This window comes from Malaclemys terrapin, chromosome 4 (genome assembly GCF_027887155.1).
Source record: "Malaclemys terrapin pileata isolate rMalTer1 chromosome 4, rMalTer1.hap1, whole genome shotgun sequence".
In the NCBI taxonomy this organism is placed as follows: Eukaryota; Metazoa; Chordata; order Testudines; family Emydidae; genus Malaclemys; species Malaclemys terrapin.
In genome coordinates, this window is record NC_071508.1 from 36,932,284 (window position 1) to 36,951,882 (window position 19,599).

General features: G+C 43.1%; 2 protein-coding genes across 2 annotated transcripts in view; one reads left to right on the top strand and one right to left on the bottom strand.

The window, feature by feature from the left end:
• The window catches only part of LOC128836107 (uncharacterized), a 342,237-nt gene that overhangs the window by 258,311 nt on the left and 64,327 nt on the right, over positions 1-19,599 (top strand). The window lies entirely within an intron of this gene.
• The window catches only part of LOC128836344 (NACHT, LRR and PYD domains-containing protein 3-like), a 51,942-nt gene that overhangs the window by 19,277 nt on the left and 13,066 nt on the right, over positions 1-19,599 (bottom strand). Inside the window, exons 6-8 of the mRNA XM_054026550.1 lie at positions 10,911-11,081; positions 6,796-6,966; positions 5,391-5,564 (exon numbers count right to left, since the gene is read on the bottom strand). Of these exons, the coding sequence (XP_053882525.1) occupies positions 5,391-5,564; positions 6,796-6,966; positions 10,911-11,081 (516 nt within the window). The remainder of the gene's footprint in view (positions 1-5,390; positions 5,565-6,795; positions 6,967-10,910; positions 11,082-19,599) is intronic.

Below are 19,599 nucleotides of genomic sequence, written 5' to 3' on the forward strand. Positions count from 1 at the left end.
TTCCAAACCCTAGCAGTAGCCCTGATTTACAAGACTCGTAATACCTCAAGGTGACGCTGTCTCAGAGACTGTTCACCCACTCGTGATCCACCAAGCTGGCTACACTGCCCAGGGGCACTACAGCTAACAAAGCCCAGGTCAGACTCCTGGGGCACAGGCGGAGCATTCTCAGCAGCAGGCCCTGGCTGGGGAGCTCTTTCCCAGGGAAGATTAGACTGAGCCTGGGTCTGTCCATGTTCAGATCTAAATGCCAGACCAGCCTCTCTGATCCCTTACAGAGCCCTGTGTTCAGGGAGCTCTGATTACTGCCCAGCACGCAGCCTTCCAGAACGTGGAGTGGCACACGCTCATATTCCAAGTTCAGAAAACCAGTTAAGTTTCGCCTGCCCCATCAGGAACAGGAGGGGCAAACCCTAAAGGTCAGAAAACTAGGACATTTCCCCAAGGAAAAGCAAAGCATCTTATATAAGCACAAATACAACGTTTACATTTCATAACCTGGCACAATGGCCCTGTGTGCATCATCAACTTGACAACATGTTACCTGTTACGGAACATTTCGCAAGTACTTCCCTGCCCCTGCCTGCTTCCACAATATGAAGCAACAGTGACCTCTAGTGACTGACAGGAGGAACTACAGACTCTGCCTTCACTGGATTCCATCTGCAGTAAGGACAGGAGTGACAGGGTTGCCAAATGAATGTCAGATGAGACACCTGACACTTGGCAGCCCTGTGGTCTGTACATACTGGTCAGTGATAAGCTTTCGTGGGTAAAAACCTCACTTCTTCAGATGCATCTTCAGAAGTGAGGTTTTTACCCACGAAAGCTTATGCCCAAATAAATCTGTTAGTCTTTAAGGTGCCACCAGACTCCTTGTTGTTTTTGTAGATACAGACTAACACGGCTACCCCCGATACTGGTCAGTGATGTCACCTTGCTGCTGGGGAAGTGCCTTTCCCAAGAGATACTGCTGCCTGGATCACTGTATTTTTAAAAATAATTGTGACTGACTATTCACAGCAGCTTGAGTGCTCCCACTGGGATGTGTGGCAAGCTTCCAACCCCACATGTAGCAGTGACCTGAAATCCAGCAGCCAATGCTCATGCAGCTGCCCCAGGCTGAGACAGATTGGTCCCCAACTCACCTGAAGATCTCTTGAGAAAGGGCAAAGCCTTCCAGAGCACCAATACAAACTGCCCATCAGGAGGCTCCCCGCGCCATCCAAGAAAATCAAGCGCCCCCTTTTTTGGTCACAGCAGCAGATCAGCCTCCAGTGCCCAGGCTGGGCCTGGCAATTCCTTTAAGCAACATGTCAGAGGCCCCCCTAATCCTATTTGTCAGTGTTGGAAAATGGATGTGATGCTGCAGCTCACCCTACCCCAGTTGGAGGTCACTGAGCAACAGGATTCTGGGGAGGGGGGGCGGTGGGAAGTCATTCATCTGCTCCCACTGCCAATCCCACTTGTAGCAGCACGGAAGAGGTCACTCTCACTGATTTCTCTGCAACTCCATTTGCTTCCAGGAAAATCTGGAAGTGCAGCCATCCCTGCCAAATTCCCTTTCCGAGTGAGAGACTGAAGGGGCTTCATTCAGTGAAAGCTTTTAGTTCACTTGTGCCTCCAGGTGATAAGGGTCTGACACAAAGGAGTGCTGGAGAGGAACTGGTTGCTATTTCCTGGCCCTGCCTAGTCCCATGACTTGGATTAATGTGATAATGGCCTGTCACATGACAGAGGTCACCACCCACTGCTACCTTAGTAACTAGAAACACTTTTCTATGCCCGGAGGGGCTTCTTGTCAATGATATTTCTACAAACTGGTGGTTTCTCTTGGCTGAGCCTCGCTTCACTTCCCACTACAGGGACTTCACATTATATTCATCAGTAATGCAAGGAACCTACAGGCCTGTGTCCTGTAAGACACTGACTTCAGCAAGTTGGCATAAGGCTTGAGGCCTATGAACTCTGAACAGATAAACGCCCCAAATAGAGTGCTTAAGGGGGATTTCTGACCACAGGAACATGACCCAACCACAAGAGTGTTATGGCAACGAACTGACATATGTAACAGATACATGAGCTACATCTGCAGATACCTAACAACAAAATGGCCATGGTAACAAATTGACCTATGTGATAATAAGTTGAGAACACTGATATACTAACCTACAGGAGAAGGACACTCCAAAGTTATAAAGGTGAGGAAATACAAAGAAGGAAAAGGGGGGAAAGCCTTGCATCAAACATAGTGGAATCAGCATAACATCTTATAAAAGCCTAGGGGCAGTAGTAGAAGGAGATGTAGCCCTTGGGAGGTGCCAGAATGATGGCCACTGGTGATGAGGGGGAAGATGATGGTGATGAGGAAGATGAAAATGAGGTAGGATCAGAGTCTAAAATAGGGAAAGAACAAGTCAAAAATTACTTAGACAAGTTAGATGTCTTCAAATCACCACGGCCTGGTGAAATGCATCCTAGAATACTCAAGGAGCTGACTGAGGCGTTATCTGAGCCATTAGCAATTATCTTTGAAAAGTCATGGAAAATGGAAGACATTCTGGAAGAATGGAAAAGGGCAAAAAGGGAAATAAGGGCAACCTGGGGAATTACAGACCAGTCAGCTTAACTTCTGTACCCAGAAAGTTAATGGAGCAAATAATTAAGCAATCAATTTGCAAACACCTAGAAGATAATAAGGTGATAAATAACAGTCAGCATGGATTTGTGAAGAACAAATCGTATCAAACCAATCTGATAGCTTTCTTTGACAGGGTAACAAGCCTTGTGGATGGAGGGAAGCGGTAGATATGATATATCTTGACTTTAGTAAGGCTTTTGATACTGTCTCACATGACCTTCTCATAAACAAACTAGGGAAATACAACCTAGATGGAGCTACTATAAGGTGGGTGCATAACTTGTTGGAAAATTGTTCCCAGAGAGTAGTTATCAGTGGTCCATAGTCATGCTAGAAGGGAATAATGAGTGGGGTCCCGCGGGGATCGGTTCTGGGTCCGGTTCTGTTTAATATCTTCATCAGTGATTTAGATAATGGCATAGAGAGTACACTTATAAAGTTTGCGGATGATAAAAAGCTGTGAGGGGTTGCAAGTGCTTTGGAGGATAGGATTAAAATTCAAAATGATCTGGACAAACTGAAGAAATGGTCTGAAGTAAATAGGATGAAATTCAATAAGGACAAATGCAAAGTACTCCACTTAGGAAAGAACAATCAGTTGCACACATATAAAATGGGAAATGACTACCTAGAAAGGAGTACTGCGGAAAGGGATCTGGGGGTCATAGTGGATCACAAGCTAAATATGAGTCAATAGTGTAACGCTGTTGCAAAAAAAGCAAACATCATTCTGGGATGTATTAGCAGGAGTATTGTAAGCAAGACACAGGAAGTAATTCTTCCACTCTACTCCGCGCTGATTAGGCCTCAACTGGAGTATTGTGTCCTCCAGTTCTGGGCGCCACATTTCAGGAAAGATGTGGACAAATTGGAGAAAGTCCAGAGAAGAGCAACAAAAATGATTAAAGGTCTAGAAAACATGACCTATGAGGGAAGACTGAAAAAACTGGGTTTGTTTAGTCTGGAGAAGAGAAGACTGGGAGGGGACATGATAACAATTTTCAAGTATATAAAAGGTTGTTACAAGGAGGAGGGAGAAAAATTGTTCTTCTTAACCTCTGGGGATAGGACAAGAAGCAATGGGCTTAAATTGCAGTAAGAGCAGTTTAGGTTGGACATTAGAAAAAACTTCCTAACTGTGAGAGTGGTTAAGCACTGGAATAAATTGCCTAGTGAGGTTGTGGAATCTCCATCATTGGGGATTTTTAAGAGCAGGTTGAACAAACATCTGTCAGGGATGGTCTATAATACTTAGTCCTGCCCTGAGTGCAGGGGACTGGACTAGATGACCTCTTGAGGTCCCTCCCAGTCCTATGATTCTATGACGGCTCACATTTCAGGTTGTTCTACAAGGGATGGCGTGAGTATATGGATGTGCAGATGTACACTCTGTAGTATCCTGAGCTGGGGTGTTTGTGACTGTGCTAAATGTATTAATAAACTATTTGTAAATATAGAGGAGTTCCTGTAGTGTGAGTGTTGCAGCTGTGCACATCGGAGTTTCCCATTATATAATGATTTGCATAAATACTGGGCCTGATCTTGGGACAAGAACCTGTCAACCCTCAAAGTGATAATTGGGGATTATATTTATATTCCTCTATAATCTATAGATCGGGCACAAGGTCTGATCCCTTCTTTGCCCTTAGGGGCAAAATAAACAACTAAGCAGCCAATGAAGAGCCGAAGGGGTCCATGATAAAATCCCACAGTGCACTGGCCAACACAGGCAGCTGGGCAAACAGAAGAACAAATGGTGGCTCTTGAAGAGGGTTTAGCTATAGACAAATCTCCCCGACCCCTTGGCATGAAAAGGATGTGTGTAACCCCCACACCTCCTGGGTGTGGTGTTCTGTCCCATCTAGTGGCACCGGGACCACTTAGAGAGAGAGATAAAATGAGTCTGCTTTACAGCCTTAGCTAAGAGCCAGATGGATTTTAACTCAGGTGGTAGAGTCTCATACACAGAGGTCTCCAGTTCAATCCTGCCTGTCAGCAACCGGTGTCTGTCAGCGTTACAAGTGGGGGCTCGTCCGGGATTCCAACTGGGAAGTCTCTGAAGCTCAGGACACACTTCCTCATCTAGGGGAAGTATGTAACCCACACACCTTCTGGGTGTGGTGTTTTGTCCCACCTAGTGTACCACTTAAAGACCACTTAAAGAGAAAGCAATTAATGAGTCTGGTTAACAGTCAATTGGCTTTTAGTTCATGTGGTAGCGGCTCATGTACTAAGCTCCAGAGGTCCCCAATTCGATCCTGCCCGCTGACGACCAGGGTCTGTCAGCATTGCATGTGCAGGGAAAATTCTTCCTCTCTAAAACAGTATCCCTCCCACAGTTCCCCCGGAGGCAGATGGCAGAGAGATTTAGGCTCCCCAGCACCTTGGACCTCTTGTGTTTCTATTCGTTTTAAATCAAAATAAATGTAGTATTGTTTAAAGATGACTAAACAGGTGTTTAAAAGACGCTGCTTCAATTTTTATTGAAAAAAATATATGCAAGTGGAAATCACTCAATCCTCAAGTTCAGGGGGATTTGAAGTACTGCTCCAGTTTGGACCCATCTTTATTAATAAATTCTGTTCTCCAATCGGAACAGCCCATAGGGATATTGGGAGCCACTGAGACATCAGGTGCTGGAGGGACACACAGCTTTCAGCCTCTCCGTGTTCCTTCATGAACCTGACATCTTCCACCATCCGTACACCCTGCTGAGTTCTTTCCAGCAGGAAGATGTGTGAATACTCACCTCAGTTTCTGCAGTTTGCAGTCAGGATGTTTCAGACCCTCACACAGCTGCTTCATTCCTCCTGCCTCTCCTAGGTTGTTCAGCGCAAGATCCAACTCAGTCAGGGTCGGTTTGGCCCTGAGAACAGAGGAGAGATTCCCACAGGAACCGGCTGTAAGACCACAATTCATCAACCTGTGGGAAACATAATCAGAGTGGGAAATGAGCACTTCTGTCTGTCCAGTTCCCTCAGTGGGTTTCTAGAAAGAGTCCTTTATTCTGGGAATAAAATCACCCTGCTGTAGTAGTGGATGCTGGGGACCACATGAGGATTTCAGTCCACATGCAGTTTTAGCTCTCAGTGGGCCTAACAGTGGGAGAATTGTCTGATTCCACCAGAGAGAGGTGGAGGCCCGGGACCTGAGGTGGGTGCACCCAGAGAGACCCGAAAGGGGACAGGGGTATAGCTAGCCCTGTAACTGTGACACAGGATTGAGCATGTTCACCACAGCCTAGATGTTGCTCGCCGAAGTCTGAATTTGGCCTTTCTCAGGGGAGCATTCTAGATACAGGCTTTCCTCTTTCCCTATGGCAGGCTGTAAGCCACTGGGCAGACTCAGAGCAGCTTTGGGAAAATTAAGTCATTTCAAGGTACTCGAGGGGAGGGAAAAGCACAGGAAGCCTCCCTCTCCTTGCAACCCCGCACTACGGCTGGGCACAGCCATAGCCCTTGTATTCCCCTGAGCAAAAGGTCTGATCCCTTCTCTCTCCACCGCGGTGGCAAAAGTAGCACCAAAGCAGGCAAGAGCAGAGCAGAAGGGGGCATGATAAAGTCCTGCGATTCGCTGGCCAGCACGGCCAGCTGGACAAACAGAAGAACATGGTGCAGCTCCTGGAAGGGTTTAGCTGCAGGCAAATTCCCCTGCAGGTGAAGGATGTGCAGGAAGAATTCTACCTCCCTTAGACAGAATCTCTCTCACCTCCCTCCCTTAGGCAGGGCTGTGAGAGATTTCGGAGTCTGAGGCTTTGTAAGACCTCTTGTCCTTTCATGCATCTTAAATCGCAGTAAATGTAACATTGTTTTAAAGATCGTTAGAATATTTATAAGAATTGGCTGTTATCGAAGGGAGTGAGATCATGCTTTAAGCCTTACTGGACTTATATTTTTAGTGAATATTACTACAACTTAGTCCTCAATTTCAGGGGTGGGGGGGTGAACTAGGGCTCCAGTTTGGGCTCATCTTTCTTTATAAGTTCCATTTCCCAAACATGAGGGGCCATTGGGATGTTGAGAGCCACTGACACATCAGGGGCTGCAGGGACACTCGGCTTTCAGCCTCGCCTTGTACCTGCACGGAACTGACATCACACACCATCCCCAGACCCTGCTGAGTTCTTTCCAGAAGAGAAACTTAGAAATACTCACCGCAGCTTCTGCAGTTTGCTGTGTGGATGTTTCAGTCCCTCACACAGCAGCTGCACACCTGAATCCCCCAGGTTGTTCTCCCCTATATCCAGCTCTGTCAGGGTGGGTTTGGTGCTGAGAAGAGAGGAGAGATCCCCACCACACACGGCCGTGAGATGGCAGTTAGAAAGCCTATAGGGGACAGATAATCAGAGAGGGAAATGAGCACTTCTGTGTCAGTGGATTTCTAGGAAGATTCCTTTAATTTGGGAATGAAGATTACAGAGCTGTAGTAGTGGATGCTGAGGACCACATGACCAGGTGTCGATTTCAATCCTGGGCACCTGTAGTTCTCATTGATCCTGTGTTCCATACTTGAACGTTATTCTAAGGCAAAGTGCCCAAACGCCATCTCCTGAGCAAAAACATTTGGGTTTCCCCTACTAAAAAAGCTTTATTACACCTGATAGGATAGGAAAGCAAAGAAAGGGAGGGAAAGGAACTTCACTAAAAAGTCTATTGCAGTTTTGTGGATGGGGGCAGCCCATTTTTCTCTCTCTTGTTGCATCATTTCTACTTAGGACTCCGCAAACAAGCACCATCTATGGCTTACGCAGTATTGAATATTCAGGGATGGGTGAGTATTGCCTTAGCTCAAGTCCCCCTTCATTCCCCATGTTGCCTGGGCTTGACCACACACTAAAAGAGGCCTCAATTTCCCTAGGGAGGGCAGTCTCACAGGCTAGGCCTACAATGAAAACTGTTACCATCTTTCACCATTGCATTTCTACCAGTGGCAGACTGCCTGCCAACATTCTCAGCCACTGGCGCGCCTAGCCTGCTCTTAGGGAAAATGCCACTGTCTGTTGTTAACACCCTCGCAGTCACACTGGGAGTAGTGCCGTTTTCTTAGTGACATTTTAACAGAGCTCCGAGCAGACAATGCAATAAACAGTGACCTAAAGATGTTTGTGGAAAATGTGTGTGTGTGTTGGACTATCATAAAATGCTATGGAAGGGATGCGGCTGGGGAGAGATCAGAAGCGGAGGAGTTAGATTGCAGAGCATTCGGGAAGCACTGAAAGGTGGATAGAATGACTGAGCCCTGATGTGTTGTACCTGTTACATACAAGTGCACAATATTAAGAAGAAACCAATAGATGCCAAATGACTTCCCTTAAGAAATCGCGACTGAATTCCCAGTGATGCGCAAGGCCGGATGCTGAGATGACGTAAATCAGACAAGCGACTCTGAAGTTAGTGGAGCTTTGCTGATTATTGACAGCAGCTGAGGATCTGGCCCTTAGCGTGGAAACTGATCAGGGAGCACATGGTCAGTGCTTCTTAATCAGCCTCTTACACTCTGTGTGGAGGATCATCCACTCCCTTCCCAACCAGTTGTCACTTATTTAGGACTCAAACTGGACTGCAGGCTAACATACCAGTCCCATTTAAAGAAAAAGTTCACCTCCTGTGCCGCCTGGGGAGCAGAGGCAAATGTTCTGCAAACTTCAGTCCTGACACTAGTGTTTGCTCCAGCAGAATATTGTGCAGCAGTGTGGGGCAGGAGTCAGCCCGCGCATCTCGTTGATTCAGAACTGAACATAGCCACCCATATCTTTAGTGGCTGTGGCCGCCTTAGCCACACATTCACATCTAATTTATATGCATTGGCTCATATAGATCCCCCAAAACTTCAACGAGATGCCATCACTCTTAAAACTGCCTGGAGGGCCATGACGGATGAAAATGACCTGCAGCGTGCAAGGCTGACTATGCTTCAAATGGGTGCAAATAAGCAATGCACACTTCCCGCAAGTGGATCTGCCCACCTCCAGAAGAAACACCTACAACTCTAGCTCCTGCTGACTTGCCCTGACCAACTTTGTGCTGCCAGCTTAATAGCAGGGCTGTCAGGAAGGGGGAGATTGCTTGAGATAACCACCTAACACCACACCCTCAAGAGACAATGCCAGAACTATTAGCCTGGGTATTACCGGCTCCCCATCCTGCTGGGACACACGATTCCACTTTTACACTAGGGGACCACAGAAGGGTTTAAGGAGAGACATGGTTCCTCAAGGAGACACACATAGGGAGCTAGAGCTAAGGCAAAGGGAAACAGAGGGTCACACCCCAGAATCTACTAGAGTGTCTGAGGAAGCTAGGCCAGCCTAGATCTTCAGCAGAGATGGGGGTGGGGGTGGGGGTGATAGGATTCTGGGGAAGATAGCTATGCATATAGACTCTGCTGTTTTGAAACCTTTTTTCCCATGAAAGGATTTCTTCTTATTAAATCAACAATACTTGTGTTCTCAGAAGGCTGTTCTGGCCACTGGGTTTGACTAGTCACAGACTCCTGAAGGGAAGAATCGCAGGTGTCGAACCCACTCAGACCTGCAGGATAATCGCAGTGGATACACAGGTACTGGCTGAACCAGTCAAACTTGAGGGGCAATCACAGTGGACACAAAGGGGACTGCTACCCTGGGCCTGGTCTAAGAGTGGGGAAGTTGCATGATTCCACCCAGAGAGAAGCAAGGACTAGAGGCCCGGGGCCTGAGATGGGGGCACTCAGAGAGACCTGAAAGGGGACAGGGTACAGCTAGCCCAGTAAACATGACATAAGCATAGAATTGTCCACTGAGGCCTGGATGTTGCTCATCAAAGGCTGAGTCTGGCCTTTCCCAAGGGAGTAGTCCAGATACAGGGTTTCCTCTTTCCCTATGGCACAGTGTAAGCCAATGGGTAGACTCACCAGCTGGTGAGGAAAAATTAAGTCCCAGCTACAACTCACTTCAAGTCCCTTTCGTCAGGTCTTGCTTTACTGTGAAAAACAATATCTAAAAGCAAGAGGAAATCAACTCATCATACTGGGTAATATCTTCCCAAGACCTTGCCAGCTGGAAGGGGAAAGGACAGTGCCTCCCCATTAGGCAGCTTCCTCCACACCGGCTTCCCCTTTACTTCCTTAACCATGCCCAGATCAGCCACGGAACCTGGGAACCCCTTACACTGAGGGCACCAAGCATGCAGCCTGCAGGAGGATCTGATGTGCATGATGCAGGAGGATCTGATGTGCATGATACATTTATGCAGCCCATGTGATATTCTCAGATTCTCCAGAATCTAAGCTGCCATTTAAACAAAGTAAGTTTCTAGCTCTCATGGCAGCAGAGATCACCTTCTCAATGTGAATCCAGCGTAACTGATACAATGATGTTTACCTGAGTCGGCGGACAGCCTGAAACAATGACTCGGGGGGTCTGAACTCTCCTGTTGCCTAGTAATCTGACATGAGTATCAACTTAGTTAACACTGACACTGAACCATCATCAATGGGCTATAAAACACGAATCATTTTGGTGGCTGGAAGAGGGAGGAAGCGGTGGGAGTGAAACCCAGTAGCTTGAGGATTGGAAGTTGCTACAGAGAAGAAAAGGCAAAGACATGGAACAGAGCAAACTCCCAAACACCAGCAAGAGGAAGAGAAACAGAAAGCAGGATGGAGAAGGAAGCGAAATCAAGGGCAGAAATGCAGTGGCCTTAAAGGGAAGCAGATTTTCTCACTGAGGAAGAATGTGGCAAGAAAGTGCAGAACAAATAATAAACAAAACAATTAGTTATTACATAAGCCCAAATTGTCCCCTTGATCATTGCTATCAGGGGAGGAGTCTATTGTGCATCATAGGGAGTACACTGTATTTATACCCTGGCCCATAGACTACAATTAACCATACAAATCAGCCCTCTTCGCTGAGTGAGTTTCACACCTCTGCCTTAGATGCTTAGATGCAAAATATATGTAAAATTGTTTTAAAGATCATAAAGTGGTGTTAAAGTGGGCTTTTCTCTCAGAAGATAAGATTATGCTTCAATTTTTATTCAAAAATCCATTTAAGTGAAGCTCACTTTTAGGGGAATTTGGAATTAGTGTTCCAGTTTGGGACCATCCTTATTTATAACTTCCATTCTCCAAAAATGACCAGCCATCAGGCTGTGGGGAGCCACTGACACTCCTGATGCTGGAGGGACACTCAGCTTTCAGCCTCTTCGTGCTCCTACAAGAGCTGACGTCACACACCATCCTCCTGGCCTGCTGAGTTCTTTACAGAAAGAAACCTGAAAATACTCACCCCAGTTTCTGCAGTTTGCAGGTTGGATGGTTCAGTCCCTCACACAGCAGCCTCACTCTGGAGTCTCTCAGGTTGTTCATTGACAGGTCCAGCTCAGTCAGGGTCTGTTTGGTACTGAGAGTAGAAGAGAGATCCCTATAACAAGCGTCGGTGAGATTGCCATTAGTAAGCCTGCAGGAGACAGTTAAACAGAGAGGAAAATGAGCACCTCTGTCTGTCCGGTTCCTCGGTGGGTACCAGTGTGTCCCTAGAAAGAGTCCTTTGTTCTGGGAATAAAATCACAGCATTGTGCTAGTGAATGCTGAAGACCATATGACCATTTGTGGGTTTCAATCCACATGCATCTGTAGCTCTCACTGATCCTTTGTTCCACATACAAATGTTATTCAAAGACAAAATTCCCAAACTCCATCATCCCCTGAGCAGAAACACTTGGGTTTCCCTTAATAAAGAAATTATTATCAATGAGGGGTCAGAAGATGGGAAAGAAAGGAAGCAAAAGGAATCTCACTGGAAAATAATGAACATGCTACTGGAAAGTATGTTACAGTTCTGTGAATGGGTGGGGTGCCCTTTCTTCTCTTTGTTCCATCATTTCTTCTTAGGGCTCAGCAAACAAGCCTCCATCTATGGAATATTTAATATTGAACATTCAGGACGTAGGGTTGGGTTCCATTTTGCCAGCTCTTGAGTCCTCCCTCCCTCTCCCATTTTCTCTGGGCTTGACCATAGACTAGAAAAGGCTGGAATTTCCCTAGGAAGCTGAGTCTCATAGGCTGGGCCTACAGGGCATGTCCACAGTGCAATAAACAACCCATCGCACGGCCGCAGCTGGCCCCGGCCACCCGACTCAGGCTGGCAGGGCTCAGGCTGCAGGGCTATAAAACTGCATTGTCGACGTTCAGGCTCAGGCTGGAGCCTGAGCTTTGAGACCCTCCAGCCTCATGGGGTCTCAGACCCTGGACTCCAGCCCAAGCCTGAACGTCTACACTGCAGTTGTATAGCCCTGCAGCCTGAGCCCCACCAGCTCGAGTCAGCTGACCTGGGCTCTGAGACTCGGTCCCACAGGGTTTTTTTGTTGCATTGTGGACATACCCACAATGAAATTGTTCTTATAGTCGCTCACCATTGCAGCTCCCTTGGTGCAGACTGCCTGCCAGTGTCATTAACCAGGGTGTCACCTAACCATGCTCTTAGTAAAAATGCTGGTGTCTGTTGCTACCTGCAGGGGAACCGAGCCAGCTGTAGTACAATGATAGGAAATTATAACAAAGAGATCACATCTTCCTCCCTTGGTGGACACCAGAGGTCTTTGCCACCCATCTGAACAAGAAGCTACTAACCTTCTGCTCATACAGATTTTTTCTTTCTGAAACTTTTTAGTAAGGCAAAGTTACAATAAAATACCACATTGTACATTACTTATTCAGGATCCAGTTAATATTCATAGAATCTGGCTAAAGATATTGGCTTGCTGGTTGGGGAGCTCTCCTCTTCTGAGTATGCTAAAAAGGGTAACGAAATTTCTAAATGCCTATCCTCTTTTTGGCCTCTCTCTTGTGTACGTATTTGGTCTGAAAGCATTTCCAGTACAAGGACAGTACATAGTTTACTATACCACAATTCCATAGGAGAAGTCAGAATTTTCCAATAATGTGCAATACAAAGTCTTACTGCTAACAATAAAAAAGAAATTAATTTGTTTTTCAGTTTAAAACATAGATCCTGTACTGGAGCATTAATTAAGTAGGTCAGAGAGTTTCCCAGGAAGCTGGCGTTTTGTTATAAGATGAAAATCTTTAACAATTTCCTCCAAAAACTATCAAATTCTTGGACACAAGTATTTTCCCCTTTCCCTGCTACCCCTCCAACAGAGCACCTCCCTAGTAGCAAAAATATGATGGATCTTAACTGAAGCAACATGCCATGAATACAGTATTTTATAAAAAAAAATATTTATGAGCTACAGAAATTGAAGATGTATATCTCCTTTGCCATATAGGGACCTGCTCATCCAGATCAATTTCTTTGTCCAAATCCCTCTCCCATATTTTCATCTGGGTTGTTTTCTTATCAACGTCTTTTTCAATCAAAATTGTATATGTCTTAGCAATTAAACCTTTTGTTCCAGCTTGCTCCTGGGGCAACTCCTGAAATGCAGTTAAAAGTCTAGATAGAGCTGTCTTGTAACTAGATTTCACAATAAAGTGTTTGACCTGTAAATATTAAAAATACAGGATTTTTACCTTATTACATATCTCTTGGTGTGATTTTAAATCAGGATCCGGGAACAGCTGTCCAAATTGAGTCATCTCAACTCTTACCCACAATGAATAGTCACTTCGATATTTCCTAGGGATAATCTCCTGATTATTAATGAAAATAGCTAAGGAAGAGGGCCTTTCGCAACACAAATTTTAAAAAATTGTCCAAAGTGGCTAAGGTAGACTGGATGAACAGGTGACTTTTATATTTGGTGACCTAAATTTTTTCTTAAAACCAACAATTACTATAAATAGCTTTATTTGAGCTCCAGTCTTGTTCAAGTTTTACCCAATGTTCAGATGGTCTATTGTGAACCTAATTGATCATATCTTTTCCATTGTGATGCATAAGAAGAAGATGACAAATTAGGAGAAAACTAGTCCAACTCACTTTATAGGCTTAAACAGAATTTTACAACTCACCTTTTGTCTTTTATGTTTCCATATAAATTTTAATAGCACATCCTGCCATGTTTTTAATGTCATGTCAGGGATACCAACAGGGATCCACAGAAACAAAAATAATAACTTTGGGAGGAAATTCGTCTTTACCGAGGCTGCTCTACCTAGCCAAGAAATTTCATATTAGTTCCATTCTTCCAAGTATTTTATTATTTTATTTCACAGTGCGGGATAATTTGCTTTTAAAAAGAATTTTTATGTTTCTCCACAATATTTATTCCCAAATATTTTAAAGATTCCTTAGCCCTTTTAAATGTATGTAGCTGTCAACAGTTTGTTTTGACCCCTTCAGGAATATTAATTCCTAAAAATTTCAGATTTGTCAGCCTTTATTTTGAAGCCTGATACCTGCCCAAATTCCAAAATCAATTATTCTATCATTTTTAATGAGGCTTCTGGATCCTGCAAATATAACAAGACATCAGCATACACGCTATTTTGTGTTCTAATCCAGAAGATGTTTCGATGCCTTTTACAAGGGGCTGTTTTTCACATTTATTGCAAATGGCTCCATTGCCAAAGCAAACAGTAAGGAGGATAAGGAACAACCCTGTCTCAGACCCCTAAACAAATTAAAGGGAGTGGAGTCATGACCATTAACCAAAGCAGACACTTGAGGATGAGAATGCAGGGCCAAAATGCCTGTAGAAAACTGATTTCCAAAACCAAACCTTACCAAAATCTGTCTGAGGTACTCCCACTCCAGCCGGTTGAAGGCTTTCTCAGCATCCAAAGAAAGCAGCACACAGGAAGAATTGCTAGAATTAACATTATAGATCAAATTGAGAGTTCTTCTGATATTATCAGAGAGATGCCAGAAAACCTACTGGGACCTGGAGCTTTGTTGGATATTAAAGTCTTAATTACAACTTCAAATTCCTCTGCAGCAATTTGCCTATCACGAGCTGCCCCATAAGCCGTTGAGAGTTGAGGTAGCATCACACTTCTCAAATATCTATTTATAAGTTCAGGGTTTGGCTGTTATGAAGAGTACTAAGAATGGACAAGTTAACAAACAATTCAGGGATCTCTTTGATGCCAGTTACTAAATTTCCCTTTTTTATTTCTAATCAGGGGGAAGGCTGATTTCTTTTTTAACTTTCTGGGGAAAAGCCTATCAGCCTTATTGTCCTTTTCATAATATTTTTGTTTAATATATTTCAGTGTTTGCTCATCTGTACCTGTTTGTAATAAGCTAATCTTCCCTCTTATCTCGATTATTTTCTTATACACTCTTGTATGTCTACCTTCCAAAATAGAAAGTTTATTAACCAAACTCTCTTCTTCATGAACTCTCATCTTTTTGAGGTATGGTGCTTTATTTATAAGGTGCTCCCTCATTACCACCTTTTTGGCATCCCAGAACACACTTTTATTAATCCTTTTCTTATTACTATATATACACACACTTCTGAAAATTGTATTCCAGCTCTTGAATTCTAAGGGGGTCATATAACAAAGCTCTTTTTTTAGTAAATTAGCCAAGGTCCTAGAAATAAAAATCATATAAATATTGGAATAAGATCCATGAGTTGCAGAATATGTATAGTTGCTAACATCCAGATTCATCTCCTGCCAGACATTTTCTAAAGTGATGCAACAAATTTGCACTTGCTCCTCCCAAACGCCCTCTGGGTACATTTGATCGATCCAAAGTGGGATTAAGCACCTCGTTAAAATCCCCCCTAGAATAATATCCCCTTCTCTAAAACTTCATAAACCTCTAAAAAACTATTAACAAAGGAAGCTTGCCCTTGTCTGGGAGCAGGTACTTTGGCTAATATGAGAAGTTTATCTTTCAAGGCCCCCTTAATTAAATATATCTGCCTTTTGTATCTATGAGTTGTGCTGAAAAAATAAAATGGAAGCATTTGGCAAAGAATATTGCCATCTTTCTTCTATTAGATTGCCCTGGGGAGACAAGGTAGCTGTGTTCCAGATGTATACAGGTATTTATCATCATTTTTCTTCAGGTGTGTTTCCTGTAACTAGATTATACTACGAAAATCCTTTTTCAGTGAGCAGAATACCCTTCTCCTTTTTATTGGATTGTTTATCCCCCTTAACATTAACAGTCATTGCATAATAAACTCACCCATAAGTACCAAGTCTGTTCTCACACAGTATATTACCCCAGTCAGATGCCATGTCCCCATTACATTTGTGCCTGTTCTTTAAATAAGACATTTTAGATAGAGTTCACATCCTACACAGTAATTTTAAGATTTACATACATCACTTTTCCTTTTTTTAACACCTATATTATTGTACCTTGATTCTGCATTTGATTTACTATAATGTTCAATTCTGAGCCCTAAGTTTTTAGTATAATTTTTCTGTTGAAATATATAACAATATTTAACATGTTACTGTTCTCTTACCCTCTATTTCCCTCTCATTCCCCTCCCTATTGATTCTCCCATAGTCATCTGGTCCCCTCTATCTGTGAGGATCCAGATTTTCCTTATGTCCTCCGGGGGCACGTTAGCTCCCTATTGAAGGAACGTTTTCTTTTCTTTCTTTTATTAATGTTTCAAGAACCAAGTCTTATATAATCTTATCTAACACCTTTGTAACATTGGGCATTCTGAGATTACAATGCTATCTTTGAGTTCATTTATTCTTAAAATATTCCACCATAGATGACCCATTTCCAATTAAAGTAAATTTTGGAATGTTTGTTATTACTTTAAAGTCAAACTTACTTCAATAAGGCAGATCTAGGTCTCCTGCTATTTTGTTATTAATTTTTGTTTATATAATATAAATATAATTCACAACATTAAAAAACCTATATTCTTATAACCATTAAAGATACTACATCCACACAGAGTAAACTATCCTGCATGCAGCTTCCATTTAACTCTAACCCTTTATCATTATAACCACATGGATATAATAGCCATTATTCATTGTAATGTCTTACAGTACTGATCGTGTTCTTTGGGATCTGGACTTTTTCTTCTGCTCTCATGTCTGTTCAGTTGTCTTAATGATGCATCTGTTTGAGCTATTTTGGCTCTCTTTAATCTCACTGACTCTTGGCAACCAGGGGGACCGATGCCCTTGATCCCCTTCAGATTGCTCTTGAGCTGATTCTCCTGTACCCATGTCCATACGTACCAGTTTCCTTTCTTTTGGATCTGAGACAGACATCTGCTCTTCCATCTAAAGGCTAATCTAAATGGGAAACTCCTCTTATATCTTATATTGTTCTCTCTAAGAATTGTGGTCACCTTGTATATTCGCTTCACTTTCTAAAGGTTGCAGATGCCAGATCTTGGAACATTTGTATGAGCTGACTAAGAATCATCAATGGTTCAGCTCTCTTCCTCATAGCCCTCAGTATTTTATCCTTGTCTTGATAATAGTGTAGATGGACAATCCCATCTCTGGTCTGGAGTCTGCTTGGGGCCTAGGGAAAAAAGATCTGTGAGCCCTCTCAGTATGAATGCATCTTTATTACCCAGTTTTAATGGTATGAAAAATATTGACCAATGTGTCCAGCAGATTTCACCCTTCAGTTTCCTCTGGAAAACCTTTAATCCTTAAATTATTCCTGCATTCTCTAATTTCCATGTCTTGCAGCTTCAATTCTATTTCTTGTTCTCTTTTTTTTCAATTATTTGGATTCTTCAATCTATATTAGTAATTCTGTTGGATTGTTCATTTAATCCTATTTCCACATCTGTTAGTTTATCATTAATTTCATTTTTATATCTTTAATGTAAGCCTGCATTACTCTTCCCTCATTTCCTTATTCATAGGGTGACCAGATAGCAACTGTGAAAAAACGGGACAGGAGGTGGGGGGTAATAGGTGCCTATATAAGAAAAAGTCCCCAAAAATGGGACTGTTCCTTTAAAAACGGGGCATCTGGACACCCTACTTCTTCACTTCTTTGATTTCTAACAGCGGGTCCTTCACATCAGCCTTAGTGACTGGTGCTTCTCCACCTGCCTCCATAGTTTGTTTGCTGAAGGGCCGTTACTACTTTTTGTGGCTGTGTCTTTGTTTTAGGGGAGTCAGATGTTTGTACAAGAGGAGATCTTTCCTTCCCAGACACCTAGATCTTCTTGTCTTTCCTTCCTGCTTGTTACACCTCTCTCAAGATGCCACCACACTTCCCCTTTGTTTGTCTGACCTTTCCAAAATGGCCACTGATGACCCACTTCCTCCCCCAGACACAATAGTACAATTTTAATTATTATTTTTATTGCACTCACCCTCTGTCTCTTTACAGGACAACGAGGGTCCAATTCAACATCTCCCCGTTTGCATAGTAATTATCAATATATTCTGCAGGCTGAGGGCTCTGGATTCTGTTGTTGGATATTCTACCTCAGAGTCTGCTCTCTGGGACTGGGAGCTGTCCAACTTTCTCCAGCCTTCTTTTTAAAACTGGCTCCAAGAGGCGTTATTCATATTTAGGGCACAGATCTGTGGATTCAGGTTGGCTTAGTTCTTTTTATCTTCTTAATTTGTTTTCATTTCTTCCCCATTTATTGAGGAGAGCTAGATTAAACCACTATCTTGTTTGCTGTTTGAGTCATACCCCCATGCTCACCTAGATTTTAAAGAGCTGACTGAGGAGCTCACTGGGCCATTAATGTTGATTTTCAGTAAGTCTTGGAACAGCTGGGAAGTTCCAGAAGGCTGTAAGAAAGCTAGTATTGTGCCAATATTTAAAAAGGGTAAATGGGATGATCCAGGTAATTATAGGCCTGTCAGACGGACATTGATCCCAGGTAAGTTACTGGAGTGGCTGATATGGGACTTGATTAATAAAGATTTATGGAAGGGTAATACAGTTAATGACAATCAGTATGGTTCTATGAAAAACATGTCCTGCCAAACTAATTTGATAGCTCTTTATGATGAGATTACAGATTTGACTAATAAAGGAACACTACTGATGTAATATACATAGACTTCTACAAGGCATTTCACTTGCTACTGCAAGACATTTTGATTAAAAAACTAGAATGATACAAAATTAACATGCCACACATTAAATGGATTAAAAACTAGCTAACTGATAGGTCTTAAAATGTAACTGTAAATGGGGAGTCAGCATTGAGGTGTATTTCTAGTGGGGTCTCATAGGGAGCAGTTCTTGGCCTTATGCTATTTAACATTTTTATCAATGACCTGGAAGAAAACATTGCTAAACCCAGGGTTGTGAGTTCAATCCTCGAGGGGGCCACTTAGGGATCTGGGGCAAAATTGGTCCTGCTAGTGAAGGCAGGGGGCTGGACTCGATGACCTTTCAGGGTCCCTTCCAGCTCTATGAGATAGGTATATCTCCATAATTTAATTTAATATAAAAAATTTCTGATAAAGTTTGCAGATGACACAAAAATTGGAGAAACTAGTAAATAATGAAGAGGACAGGTCATTGATACACAGTGGATCGTCTGGTAAGATGGTTGCAAGCAAACAAATACATGTTTTAATATGGCCAAATGTAAATGTATACATCTAGGAACAAAGAATGTAGGTCATACTTATAGAAAGGGAGACTTTGTTCTTGGAAGCAATGACTCTGAAAAAGATTGGGGGATTGTGGTTGATAATCAGCTGAACATGATCTGCCAGTGCAACGCTGTGGTTAAAAGAGCTAATGTGATCCTTGGATGCATAACGAGAGGAATCTGAAGCAGGGGTGTAGAGGTTATTTTACCTCTGTGTGAGGCTCTTGTGTGACCACTTCTATAATGTTGTGTCCAGTTCTGGTGTCCACAATTGAAGAAAGATATTGATAAATTGGAGAGGGTTCAGAGAAGATCCATGAGAATGATTAAAGGATTAGAAAACCTGCTTTATAGTGATAGACTCAAGGAGCTCAATCATTTTAGTTTAACAAAGAGAAGTTTAAAGGGTGACTTGATTACAGCATATAAGTACCTACATGGGGTACAAATATTTTATAATGGGCTCTTCAATCCAGCAGAGAAAGGTGT